At 41.8% G+C, this 14,085-nt stretch overlaps 1 protein-coding gene across 1 annotated transcript in view; it reads left to right on the top strand.

Annotated features, from left to right (window-relative positions):
• Positions 1 to 14,085, top strand: part of TMEM164 (transmembrane protein 164) — a 102,756-nt gene that overhangs the window by 81,938 nt on the left and 6,733 nt on the right. Inside the window, exon 5 of the mRNA XM_038415192.2 lies at positions 8,400 to 8,478. Within this exon, the coding sequence (XP_038271120.1) occupies positions 8,400 to 8,478 (79 nt within the window). The remainder of the gene's footprint in view (positions 1 to 8,399; positions 8,479 to 14,085) is intronic.

Raw genomic sequence — 14,085 nt, 5'->3', positions numbered from 1 at the left:
CTCTTTCTTAAAATAAAATCCTAGTAATTTCATAACTGTGCTGATTTGTCTGGCTATTGCTAGTGGAAATGGTAAAGAGTTGAGATGTTCATTGAAGTTCCAATTGAAAGCTTTCTCACTTGGTAAATGCTAACTTTTCAGTGACTCTGTTCATTAAAAATTTCTCTGACTGCAATGGGTACCTAGGATGGTGATTTGAAAAAGTACAACTTTAACTATCAGGTCTGTTTCCGCAGGTGAATTTAAAAAAAACAAACAAACTTTTACCTACCTTGGCAGATAACCTCTCCACATAATATATAATTGCCAACACTTACTAGCCTTGCTAAAAGATATATTAATTTATGTTGTTTCTTTACTAGCTAAATATTTCCGTGAGAATTTGTAACGCTATTTACTGAGCATGTGGAGCTGGAAGTCAGTCTCATAATTCATAAAAATATTTGTTGGACAGAGACGAAACAGTTGAGTTTTTCTTCAAAGTGAATATTCATCAAAGCACTTGTTTTCTTTTTCGGGAATTGGGGGATATTTTTGTTCTTATTTAAGCTATGAGCTATTCTCTAAGATACTAACATTCCTTGCTTATTTTAAACAGTCTCTAAGAAAGTAAGGTGAATTAAAAGATCTATGTGATGGGGAGAGAAGGAAGGAAATGAAGGAAATTCAGACTTTCATGTACCAATGAGTGGTCTCAGCAGTGTGGGAGAAGAAATATGAGCGCCCAAGACATTTGTGTTCTATGACAGCGGTTTTGAACCTTACCAGATTACTGTACCCCTTTAGGGAGTCTGATTTGTCTTGTGTCCCCAAGTTGCACCTCACTTAAAAACTACTTGCTTACAAAATCAGACATAAAAATACAAAAGTGTAACAGCACACTATTACTGAAAAATTGCTTACGTTCTCATTTTTACATATAATTATAAAATAAATCAATTGGAATATAGCTATTGTATTTCAGTGTATAGTATATAAACAAGTCGTTGGTATGACATTTCAGTTTGTACTGACTTCACTGATGCTTTTTATTAGCCTGTTGTATAACTAGACAAATTACTAGATGAATTGATGTACCCCTTGAAAGATGTATGCGTACCCTGGTTGAGAACCACTGTTCTATGATATGAAAAAAAGGACACAGGTTAGCCTGTGATTGTGTAAGCCACTCCACAGTTACAGATGTGTGGAACTCTGTTAGTAGGGTGCCAGATGTTTGCGGGGTTCACCCACACATCAGCTTGCTGTATTGCAGCCACAGCGAGTAGACTTCAGTGTAGCTGTCACAAGGACTGAAAGTGCTTGGGCAGTAATTGGTTTTGTGTGACCCTTCGTATTGCATTAAGAAGAGTAGAGAAAATCTCTCTGCTGGGTTTAAAGCTTTATGTTTTGTCAGCTCGTGTCCTGAAAATGTTGTGGATGAAATTAAAAATTGGACAAGTCTGGAGGTGGTGGGTTCACTGTCTTTGCTGAGCCTGCTGCGATGGATGGGGCAGTTATGGCACTCCCAGAAGCTATTGTACTGTTTGGATCCAGAGATGTGTGCCTTTTAAATATGTAACAGTCAAACTTGGATCAGTATTTACTGTGCAGCTTTCCAGGGACCACGATCATATTTGCCATATGAGTGTCCTAGATTTTCTATTTAGCTGACCTTTTAGTTGGTGAGATATGAACTACCTTTGTATACTAAAGGATTTGTTCAGAACATCATTGTATTGTAGAGGTTTTTTTAGTGATGCCTCGAAGGGAAAAAAAACACTTTATTTTGCAGATTGAAGGACAGTTTACTGTGTTTACCATCTTGGGCTCTGTCCCTATAAACATTTAAGAACATGCTTAACTTTTTCCCATGTGAAATGACTCTCATAGGCAAAGTTAAGTACATGGTTAAGTGCTGTTGCATTTTTGTTGTTTCTCAGGTAACACCAATCACTGGTGCAGGTCAAATATTTAAAATAATAATAGAGATTAAAAAAAACCCCCTACAGTTGACACTGTTGAGATCAACAGTGCCTAGCATTGCTGGTTGGACAGCAAAACTAGCTTGACCTTGTTGGTCAATTTCACTTTTCTGGTAGTGATGGGCTAAGACCAAATCCCCTTAGATGTTTCCAAAATTCGGGCAGAATCTGAATTCTGGGGATATGATCTATCTTGACTTTTCTGGGTTTTGTTCACTAGCAAAAATACTGTTTTGGTTATCCAGTGTCACGGGGGCAGCCCCCATTCTTCTGTTACCTAAATTCCCCCAGATTTTTCTTTTCTACAGTACCTTCACAAATACATGTTCATTTTTTTGCTCTTTAGTCTGTGCTCATGCATACTAGCACTTCGCTTTGGTAGCAGGTGCAGCCTCTTGGTCTCCAGCACTGTGGCTCTTGCTAACAGAAAGTGTGAGTTGGATGAAATGGCTGAATAAGTCCTAATTTAAAACGTTGATGCTGTACTTCTCTCTACCAAAATAAGATAGTTTGTGCAGCAGACTAGCCCTGAGGGCAACTGTTGGTGGAGATGCCTGGATGAAACTGAGATTGTCATCCAGATTAATCAGCATTTACGTCAGTTAATTCAGAATATCTAGGAGCTTGGCAGGAAATTTGAATAAAACAGTCTGGCTGTAAAATACCAGGAAAGGAATTGCTGTAAAGAAATGTTTAAATGAATGTGCTTCAGAATCCAATACAAATGTCCTTGTGCAGCTGGCACCATTCTACACCCTTGATGCTCTTTATTTTAAAGGGTCCTGCTGTCTACAGACTTTAATGCTAGCAATATTTTAACAGTTTTTGTCTCTCCTCCTCCCTCCCCCCCCAGCATTAAAATATGGGAAATACCCTTGCTGATCCATGCTAGGTTGCCTGCCTGGTGCCCAAGCCAGAGAATTGTGCAGATCCTGTGGAAATAACTGGTATTAATGTCAGTTTCTTGGCAACTCATCTTCTTTGGCTTCTTGGAGAATTCCAACTCCTGGCAGGACTGAGTTAAGCTGTATTTATAGCATACTTGCTACTATCCAAATGCACTCATCAAATAATTTAGTTTTCAGGTCTCAGGGCTACACTGCAAAAAAAAAAAAACCCCAAACAAAAACAAAACAAAAAAAAAAAAAACCCCAACCCTCCAAAACCTTGTGGCAGCAAGTCTCCGAGGCCAGGTCTGCAGACTCAGGCTTGTGCCACAGGGCTAAAAATAGCAGTGTAGATGTTCTTACTCAAGCTGGAGCTTGGGCTCTAATACCCAGCAAGGGGGGGGGCAAGTCTCGGAGCCCAATCACCAGCTTGCATGGGAACATCTATATTGCTATTTTTAGCCCCATAGCACAAGCCTGAGTCTGTAGACCTGTGCTCTGAGACTTGCTGCATGTGGTTTTGTTTGTTTATGTTTACACTGCAAACAATCTTATAAGGCTGTTGTCCTGAATATTTGACAACTGTTTCTTCACTATAGAAAAAGCCATTCATAGCCTTTACTAGACCAATAGATAGGTGCTCAGATGTCCAAGGTTCCTGCAGTAAGGGCTGGTTCCAAAGCCTAACGTAGTTAATAGAAAGACTTAATCAAATTACTTCATTAGGGTTATAGCCAGCCTGCTTAAGGGCTACAAGAACTTGTGTGTATAGAAGACTGTCCTCCATGCCAGTAACTCCTCTTTTTGCTATACCACTGTGTAAATCTGATGGGAATCTAAGATGAGCATAGATGAGAGATCATCCTTCAATATTCCATGTATCACGCACTTCTCCTTTCCACGGACTCATGAGCAATAACAAGGCTGCCATGTATTCAGATGAAGTAGAAAATTCACTAGTTGTCCATAGCCTACCCTCTTGGGGGATGAGAGCTGCAAGACTTCTCGTAATGTGCTCTCTATTTCTGGAAGCTACCCAGAATACCCCTTAGCATGTGTCCTGGGGAGGGCTACACTGAATCTGCACCATGCTGGGCTGGTGTTAGGGACAAGCCGCAGATGTGGCATTATCAGTTATGCTCTTTGCTGAAAAAACAAAATGCCAAATCTGTTCTAAAGCACATTTTCTAGTAAAGTTTAACACTTGAGTAGGTGAAAGTAAATTTTCCAAAGCTCCACATCAGCACATTTTGATCATGGGTTAGTTTGATGCAGGGTGTGTGTGTGTGTATGTGTGTTGCAATTTGTTATAAAACAAACAATACATAATTTTATATCCATGTTAAAAATTCTATGGGTAGACAGTATATTTCCCAAGACATTTCTGAACTCCACAATATCCATATGTTTTAATATTGAAACCACAAGCAACAAAGCCAGTAATCTTTAAAAGGAGAGAAGTTTTATTGGTTATTTGAGTAATGTGTGGACTGTGGTTTGCTTTCATTTTAACAATTATGGGGACCTGGGATAGATGGTTATAGAGGGATGAAATATCTACTAGTAGAAGAAGGCGACAGTTCATCCATCTATACCTGTCTTGGATCTTTGCTTGTTTGAGTGTTCTAAGAAAAGGAATCAAGTTTGGAGAGTCTCTTCCCATTGCCATTTCAAGTATGTTGGTTTTTCCATGACTAGTGAGTCCTGTCTCCTGGTGACTCGGGCCTTTTTACAACAAGTTGTTCTGTGTCTCTGAGCTGCTATAGTACATTGTGCAACAATCAGCATTTGGGAACTCTGTTCACCTCCTCTGCCATCGTGTGTACCTCTCACACAGTAATCCTAGGAGAACCACTTGTACATTCAGAAGTTAAAAAGTCTCATGTTCTGTCCTATCCAAATGCACTCATCAAATAAATTTTAGTTTTCAGGTCTCAGGGCTACACTGCAAAAAAAAAAAAAAAAAAAAACAACCAAAAAACAACCCAACCCAATATTTTCAGAAATGGCATTAACTGTGATGCATCAGTGCTAAAAGGGTGACAAAAGAGGTAAACGCCAAGTCATAGTGCAGGAGCACACCGGAGAATAGACGTTAGATGCAGAGGAACTACTCGGTCATTGAGTTCATCTCCCTGTCAATGCAGGATTGCTCCCTACAGTATTCTGTCTAATGTTTTGGCCAGCTTAGTTTTAACTTTCCCAGGCAGTTGGGTTTCTGCTGCTTTCTCAGGAGCCTGCTCTGAAGACTTTACTGTCGGGAAAGATTTCCTGACATGGAGGCTAGCTATCCCTTTCTTAATATTGCCCCTGGGAGACAGGGAGAGCGATGCTGGTGGTAACCTGCAAGGAGACGGGAGTTTGGGACAGGCAGCCAGAACATAATGTCCAGCCTGCCTCAGTCACCAGAGAGTGTGAAGCTCCCAGGGGATATGTGGATGGATATGTGACCAGGGACAGTGGCCTGGGCCTCTCCTTTGCCCATTGCCAGGGACATCTTTGCTCCTTGAAGTTAACACCATCCTCAGGAGGTCTGGCTTTGCTTCCCCCAGTGAGAAGAGAAACCCACAGGGGCCTGGCACCCTTAGCGGTGGCCCCCTTTCAGCTTGTTAGGTCTGGGTGTAGGGACCTTGGACCTTTGGCTTGCAGTTGCTTACCATGCTTTATGTTCATGTTCACATTTCAGAGCCAAAGTAACTCAAGCAAAGAGTGTTCATCACCCCTCTCAGTTTGTGGGCAGGACACCTCAGCAGTGCTGCCTTTCCTTTGAGTTATAAAATGGGCACGGTAAATATTCTAAATATTCTGTTGTGAATAGAGGTTACCTGCAGAATTCCTTAAATCCTGGATTGGCAGGTAACCCATTCTAAACCCATTGGGGGTTGGACTAGATGACCTTCTGGGGTCCCTTCCAACCCTGATATTCTATGATTCTATGATTCTGTGCTCTCTGCACTTGCTAGGCACTAGTAAGTGTGTCACCATCTTAGTTCTTGGTGCACATACAAATGCCTAAGTGTTTCATGGAGCAAGCAACACACCCAAAAGCAAACACATGCTAAATCCTAGAAGTGGGGTGAGTCAGTTGTTCTGTACAGCTTTACAATTCCTCTCATGTTTGTTTTGTTCTTTCTCTTTGTTCAGCGCGATTCTGTTTTTTGGCATTTAAATGCCTTACTGTGTAGAAAGGAAGTCAGTGTTGTCTACTCCACACCAGGAAATGCTCTTGCATAATTAGTCAGACCTTAGAACAAACAATCTTTCATGGCATGAAAATGTCATTTTGTTTAACACAGTAAAAACTGTCAACACTGTTGCAACAAAACAAACTGTCCTCTGTTCTCAAGTGTGTCCTGAATGTGGAGTTTGTATAACTGACCCTCACGTTGACTTAACTAGTGCAAAAGTCCTTCTGAAACCACAGACAATGGATGGAGAAGGGTTCTCGGCAGGAGCAAATGTTGCATGTTTATATCTGGAGCTATTATTTCTGATTCTCAGGCTGTCCAAGTGGCAGAGCTACAAATCCTTTTCTATTGGCTAAAGCCATTTTAAGCTCCTTTCAAGCTGCTTGATCTCTGATTTGCTCCCCTTACAGCAGTGTCTTTCAGGAAATAACCCAGAAGAGAGAAGAAAGGGTTAGGATTCAGAAAACTTCCAAGGGTTCTTGCAATGCTTTGCCTTTGCAGAATATTGCTCTATTGTTTGTTCAAATATTCTGTAATAAAAATATTAATCTGTTTTAAAAAAATAATTTGTATGGCATGTTTATAATTCACTTCCCTAACAGTTGGATGAACATCTTGGAGTTTGCAGTTAGGACACTGGTAGTGCTGAGCATAGTCAGCCATTGTGAATCAGGGCTAGCAGAGTTGCCTATTTAAGGAGATTCTTATACTGGAGTATGATTAAAAGAAAATATTTTGTGCAAATAAGATTTTGCCAGTAGATTCCCATCCTGTCTCCCTGCTGCTATGAACTCTTATTTTAAACAGTTTCATTCTCAGGCCAGCCTCTCTCTTCACTTATCCCTCTTTAGTGAATCCATAACTCTATGTTTAATGCATTGGCACTGCATGATTTAGAAATTGTTATGCTGCACAATGCCATGTCAGGGCAAGCTGTGTTTCAGGGAAGGCTTCCCCTTTCTACCAGTAACTCTGATTACTAATACCGATGGGCCCACAACAACGGGGTTTGGATCTGGATTAGCATCAGGTTATGATTTGGGTCTGAGATTGAACCAAGGCCAATGACTGGGTTTGGGTTGGATGGTATACATTTTGCTGAACTGTTGTGAGATTTCATCCTAAAATGATGATAAATATTGTCCAATTTTCACACCTGAACTAGAGCAGAAAAATGGGTATATCTGACCTTGGAAGTGAACCAGAACTCGTAACTATGGAGGCTGTTATGGATCCTAGTATTTGAATCCAACTCTTCTGTCTTCCTCCCACAAATTTTGAATTTGAAGTGCTGGGAATTTCCTTTCCATGTCTCTCAAGCAACGTTAAGATTCAGACTTGTGCTTTTCCCTGTGAATTTTGTTGATTTTTAAGAGCAGGCTGGCACAATTGCGCATTAATGTATAGTTGCTATATTTTACCCAAATCGGGTGGTTTCAAGTTTACAAGTCTAGTGGCTCTCTAGGAGGGCACAGTTTTATTTTTTCTATGTATTCTAAAATATCTTGTCTATAAAGTGGGCCTTTCCTTCACTTTTTTTGGACAGACTTGCAATTTGGTGGTAGGGCTTTTTTTTTCTGTTCTTTGTCATTCCTCGCAGTGAGTTTTACTTCCTTCTCCTTGAATAGCATTGAGGTTTTGTACCTTACTCTGCTGGTAATTGGACAGAAGCAATTTACTGAGGAAGAGCAGAAAACTGGCTCAGCTAGTTCCTCTTATGTCTTTCTCCCCGACTGTCCTTGTCAAGGTTGCCTGACTGCAAGTATTATTACTCTGTTTTGTTTTTGTATTTGCTATTGGAAAATCTAGACTGCCAGTGCCAAGGGTTAATACATTTGCCACCCCTTCATTAACACAGATAAGTGGCAAAACAATGTAATTGCAAGGAATTGCAGTGTGGCTTTAGGATGTGATGGCTGACAATTCAGTTAGAATTTGATCAGAAATACCACATAATGATTTAGCTCAGGTAGGGATGGTTGATTTTTGAACACCACTCTGTAACACTCTTCGAGTTAGTGTTGAACCACTGTCCCAGGTTGATGAGATGCGAAGTAAATAAAGGTGGATTATTTATTACAGAGACTTCCAACAAAGATAATTGCATTGTCTTCCTAACTTTCTCCATGATTTCACTAGGAAAAGGTATTCTTCCCTTCCTTACCTAACCTGCTAAGCGGTGATGTTACTCTTGTTATAATTGCTTTTGCCTTCTAGCCTGCAAGTATCTGTATTTTGGTGGAGCCAGAAGAGAAATGATCCCTATGCTGTGTATGGATAGTTTGCAACATAGTTTGTGCTCACAAAAGACGGTTTGTTAATCATGAAAAATGCTTATTAATGTTTCCTTGTTTCCTCAGCTTCCCTTCGAGGTGGAAATTTATTACATCCAGCATGTGATGCTCTATGTTGTGCCCATCTATCTGTTGCGGAAAGGAGGTAGGCCTGAAATCAGTCTGAGACATATTACCCTACTGATATCTGATAGGTTGTAGTTAACTAATTAAGCACAACCTATTTCATTATGTCTCCAGTTCTTCTAAGACAACACTTTGTTTTACTTGCCATTAGCACACCAGTATTATTATTGCTGTTTATTATTTGTTTTGAGGTAGTGCCTCAAGAAGCCCTTGGTATGGCCCAGCACCTCATTGTGCTAGGTGCTGTACAAACACAGAACCAAAAGACATTTAATGCCCCAAAGAGCTTACAAGTATGCATCATCCAAACATGTTCTCTTCCTAACAGACATCTTTGCCACCTTGTGACTTCAAAGACACTTGATTATGTTTTCTTGCCTTTTTGACCAAGGTTTGTGGTTAAAATGCACTTAATTGCCCGAGTTTTTTGTGTTTTTTTTTTTAATTTGAAAACTTGAAGAATACAAAACAATGTAAACTTCTGCCCATGAATATCATCGTCTTGGATGCCTCCAAGCATGGAGTACCTGGGTAGAACTGCTGTTCTTAATGAGCAGGGAAGGTCTCTCTTGTAGCACTAGCTCCCCAGGTGAATATGAATCAGTCCGTGTAAAGCACGTTGTTTAACTGTGAAGCTTTGGAGAAAATCTAGTGCAAGGTATTGGTGAATCAGGGATAGCTCCTCCTAACAAGGTACTTTAGTTCTTCTTCGAGTAGCGTCCCTATGGGTGCTCTTCTTCTGGTGCTCATATGCCTTCGATCAGAGATTTTTCGGTAGCAGTACCCATTCAGCCCAAACATGCACCTTACGTGTCCTCGTGTCCCGTATCAAGGCTATATAGGGCTGCGTGGGCAAACCACCATCAGTTCCTTGTCAACTGCCTGGGCTTGAGACAAAGAATTCAGCGTGTCCGCTTCAGTTGGCCAAACTTGCATTGTCTAGTTTGTTAGCTGGTAGTTTATTTCCACCCGCAAACCACAGCAGACCGGGGGGATGCAGGTTTACACACACACACTGTCAGGAGGGCATTAGCCTTCTACCTGAATTAGGAAATCACCCACACCATTCGTGTCAATTGCTGACAGATATAAAAGGTATACAATCTCCATCCGGAAACTCTCTAGGTGGATTTCTGAATGTATCATTTCCTGTTATCAATCTACCAATATACAGCCTCCATTCCACAAGATCTTTCTACCTCTGTGGTGCTGCTCAAGAAGGAGAGGTTACTCACCGTGTGCAATGAGTTCTTTACGATGTGTCCCCTTAATGGGTGCTCCACTACCAGCCCTCCTTCCTCTCTGCTTCGGGGTTTCCTCTGTGGGACTTTGTGGTGGAGAAGGAAGTGTAGGGCACATGTGTAGGCTGAATGGGCGCTGCTAACGAAAATCACTGATTGAAGGTTCATGGGATGCATGCACATCTGAAGTGGAGCACAACAGGGACGTACATCCTGAAGAACTCCAGATACTGCACAGGATTAACATTAATTTATGTTAATGTCTCAATGAGTCATAAAATTGGGAATGTTACAGACTTCTAATTAGTGCACTAGAGAATGGAAAACAAGATGTTTTATTAGCATATATTCTACATAGTACATAAGAAGCTAAACTAAACTCTGCTGTACTCCCACCTTGGGACTCAAGATATTTCCAAGTTGCTGATGTTTCCCTCTTGTATTTTGATCTCACTGGAATTGGTCTCACTGGAGATTTTGTAGCCTTATCATATATACTTTAACCCATGTAATCCCATATTTGTTTTGCTTTGAGGCATTGCCTAAGTATGTCTCTTGGAGGCTCCCTTTTAGTGATTGATTTCTGGAGTATTTTGTATGGGTTTGTCCTCCATCAGGACTGTGTCCTGCAATGGGAATGGCTCAGTATAGTAAGTCTTCTCCACCTCTACCATATCTGTGGCATTGTTCTGGCTCGCTGCTAAGTGATCACTCTCGTTACAGTGTGTATGGTAACACCCATTGTTTAATCTTCTCTATGTACATAAATCTCCCCACTGTATTTTCCACTGAATGCGTCCGATGAAGTGAGCTGTAGCTCATGAAAGCTTATGCTCAAATAAATTTGTTAGTCTCTAAGGTGCCACAAGTACTCCTTTTCTTTTTACTATTTATCAGTTTACAGCTATCTGCTGCCATCTAATGTTGTTGTGAGAGCAGTGAACTTCCAGCCTGACACTTTCTGCTGGCTATCAGACATCCTTTGTAATCACCCTTGGCTGAGGCTGTGAAGCCAGTTGGTTCCAGTTTGTTTTACAGTTGGCCCCTGTGGTAGAACCCTTTTTACCTGATCGATTTAATACCTCGTTAACACAGGACATTGAACTATTGTACAGTAATTGTATCCCCGGAGACTGGTTCTTGCCAAATCTATAATATGTCTATTCTTAGGAAAACGTAAATTCTTTACAAACTTGGTGAGGTCCAGCACAGATAGAACAGCTACAAGAATGACCTAACGTCTGTGGAACCCATGCTAGAAAATGATTTCCTGTTAATATTCTGCCCATCTCACTAGCAGATCTGGTTGAAACACTTTTTGACTCCATCACAGGTTGTCTTCTGCTGTAACAATATCTCATGTGGCTTGATCTGTGATCACTGACCTTCAGCAATATGCAGTAATCGGCCTATAATTTATCTGTATACCTTGGCCAGAAGTTTGTATCAGTTTATGATTTATGTGGATTATGAACTTGGGAAATAGGTTACATGTGTAGCAAAATAATAATTTATTGGACCTGGAAGCATATTAGAAAGGTGCAGGAGTTTGATGATGGGGACAGTGAGCCTTTCACTTCGAGGTCGTCGGTTTTCAGTCTAGCCCATTACCTAATGGCTGTTTAGCTTATGTGAACTGAGTTGGTTGTAGTCCAGTTTCTGGTTGATGCATCAAAAAGCGACAGTCTGAAGTATTATGGCATTGACTGATGCTCATCCCACGGCCATGCCTGTCAAAGTGGTCTTTCAGAACAGGAAAATTAATGGTGTGGCATAGGAAACAGTTACACAGGTTCAGCCCAAGCAGCTGTAGTGCGAGTGAGACCATAAATGTAGAACTCCAGTTCCATTTTGGAACTTTTCACCAGCACCAGGATATTTTTAAGAATACACCGTTCTAGTGATGTAGAAATTGGTGTGTGTGTGTGTGTGTCTCCGTCTTTTGTTCACTCTCATTGTGATCCTGTTCACTGTGGTAGACAAGGCATGATCACATAACACGGCCAGCCTTGCAGCTTCTGCTTTGTGTCTGTCCTGAATGGTGTGGGGGCTCCACCGTGTGCAGGTGTGGTTGAAAGGTTAGTGCGCAGGATGAGCTGCCTTGTCCTGACTGAGAGCTGTGCTGGTTAACTTCAGCCTTCTAGGGAAATGAGATGTCTTCCTCCTACTCCCCCTCGCCCTCCCTTATGGACATTCTGGCACATCATAAATTTCCTTTCCCCCTCTTCCTTTAATTTTCTCCCCAGATACGTACACCAGTTCTTGACACAAAACATGTTCCCTTCCTTTTCCAAGGGATTGAACATCATCCCCAGAACGGAGGCTTCAGAGAGAGGTCACACACCAAGGGTCAAATCCTTGACCCCCTGTGTTGTGACTGATGGTGCAAAGAAAATGTAATGCTGGTTTAACTGTCCAGCAGCTTGGGGGAATCCACAGATGGAGCAGAGCTGCAGATAGCAGCTTCCTTACCAGCCCTATCCCAACGATATAGCTGAACATAAAGTAGCATTCCTGAGGCAGCTGTAATTTACTCCTGGTATCAGTCAGTCCAGCTGCAGGATTGGGAGGAGGGGCATAAAATGTGGTCTAAAGCTACTGTCCCATCCCCATGCTGCTGCCTCTTGAGCTGTTCCATGTATGCCTTGGAGACAGCGCAGGATTTGAGTCTCAATCTTAGACTTTAGAGCTGGGGTCCTATTACAATAGCTTTGTAGTAGACCCCAGATTTACAACCCCCCCCCCCACCCCCGTGGTGAACAAATCTGCCTCCTGTGCAATGGCACTGAAAATATCATACACAACATTGTCGGTTGCTCCAGAATTCCACCTGTACTCAATGTGATGCACCAAAGGATCTTGACTCTGACTTAATTTTAGCCTGTGCTCTGCCTGGTAAGTGTCTAATAGTCACTTATTTTGGCAAATTGGACTGGAATAGATGCTCACCATACAATGTGCTGGGATTGTAAATTAGATTGTAAACTCATCAGGGCTGGGATTGTCCCATTCCAACTTCTTGTAAAGTGCTGTGCACAATAGTGACACTAAATAAGTTGTATATGGCTACTCCCATGGAGATGGGATTTGGGTGATTATGGGGCTTTCCCTTTTATACTTTGATGGCACCATCATATACTTAATTGAATTCATGCAGGGTTGAATGGAGCAGAGAAGGGGCTTTTACAGCTGCAGAAGCAATTCGGGAGACGGGGGTAGGCCTGGGTATTTTCTCTTTGGCCCAAGCTTCCTTAAAACTGACAGTGGAGGAGATGGATTTCCTCAGCACCGTAAGAAAGGAAGCTCTTCCTGTGTGGAGTTTGCTCACTGTCTGTCACATGAATGAGAAGTGGGAGCAGCTCCAAGGAGCCAGCTAAGGGGCACTGAACAGACTTGACTTGGGGAGAAGAAGTTGTGTTGTGTGGCTTAGAGCTTAGGCATTAAGCATGGAGAGAAGGTTATTCTCTTCTTCCCCCCCCCCCCCCCCCCGCACGGCTGTGAAACAGGTGACTGCAGTAAAGCATTCAACAAATTGGATCCCAGTGTGTTTCCTTGGACTGTTCAGATTTACTAGCCAGTAATTCATCACTATATTCAAGGCTTTTTCTCTCTGCCTAACTGCACCTCTCCCGGGTCCTGAGCTTTCTTCAGTTGCATCCTTCCATAGCTTTTTACATCTAGTTACAAAAAAGCTTGATTAGACATGATGATAGATCAGGAAAAAATTGGCTACAACTATTTGAAAATAAACCAGTCTCAGGAATAGCTAATTATTTGCCTGGGGACGGGGGCATTCTGGATTGTAGAATTCTTTGTCAAAGAAACCCCATTTACACATAGGAAAATTTCCTTTCTGCTCCCACTGAATCCCCAGCATGGGAAGGAGAGGCCTTTGTTTACTTCCAGCGCTCCGTCCCTGCCTGCCGATAACACCATGGAGAGGTATGGAAGGATTGCCTGGTGCTGGCCATAAACAGCTCCTCCACTGGAGCCCCTACCCACTCAGTCCGTGACAATCTATTCAGAGACCCTCCCAGGCCACAAATAAGGAGGCTAGTAGTCTGAAGAAATGAGTTCTATGTAAACAGAAATTAAGGGCTCTAACCCCATCCAAATTATGCTAAAATCTCTTCTGGGTGAATTTGAAAGGGAAGAAGCTTTGGAAGGCAATTTCCTGATTGATGGATGAGGAAGACCCTAAATCCTGAGAATATCGACCCCAGGTGGTTCCAAGAGCTTCTTTGTCTGTTGAAGGTTAGAAACAGTTTCTGACAGGAGAACGCACCTCTCTTGCCAGCTCTGCTGGACTTACTGAGATGAGAGATGCTGACATCTAGGGAAAGAGTGACCATAGGCTCAAAAGGGACAAATAAAATGTAACTATA

This window comes from Dermochelys coriacea, chromosome 9 (assembly GCF_009764565.3).
Source record: "Dermochelys coriacea isolate rDerCor1 chromosome 9, rDerCor1.pri.v4, whole genome shotgun sequence".
NCBI lineage: Eukaryota > Metazoa > Chordata > Testudines > Dermochelyidae > Dermochelys > Dermochelys coriacea.
Note: the sequence above shows the minus strand (reverse complement) of the source record. Positions and strands in the feature narration are given on the sequence as shown.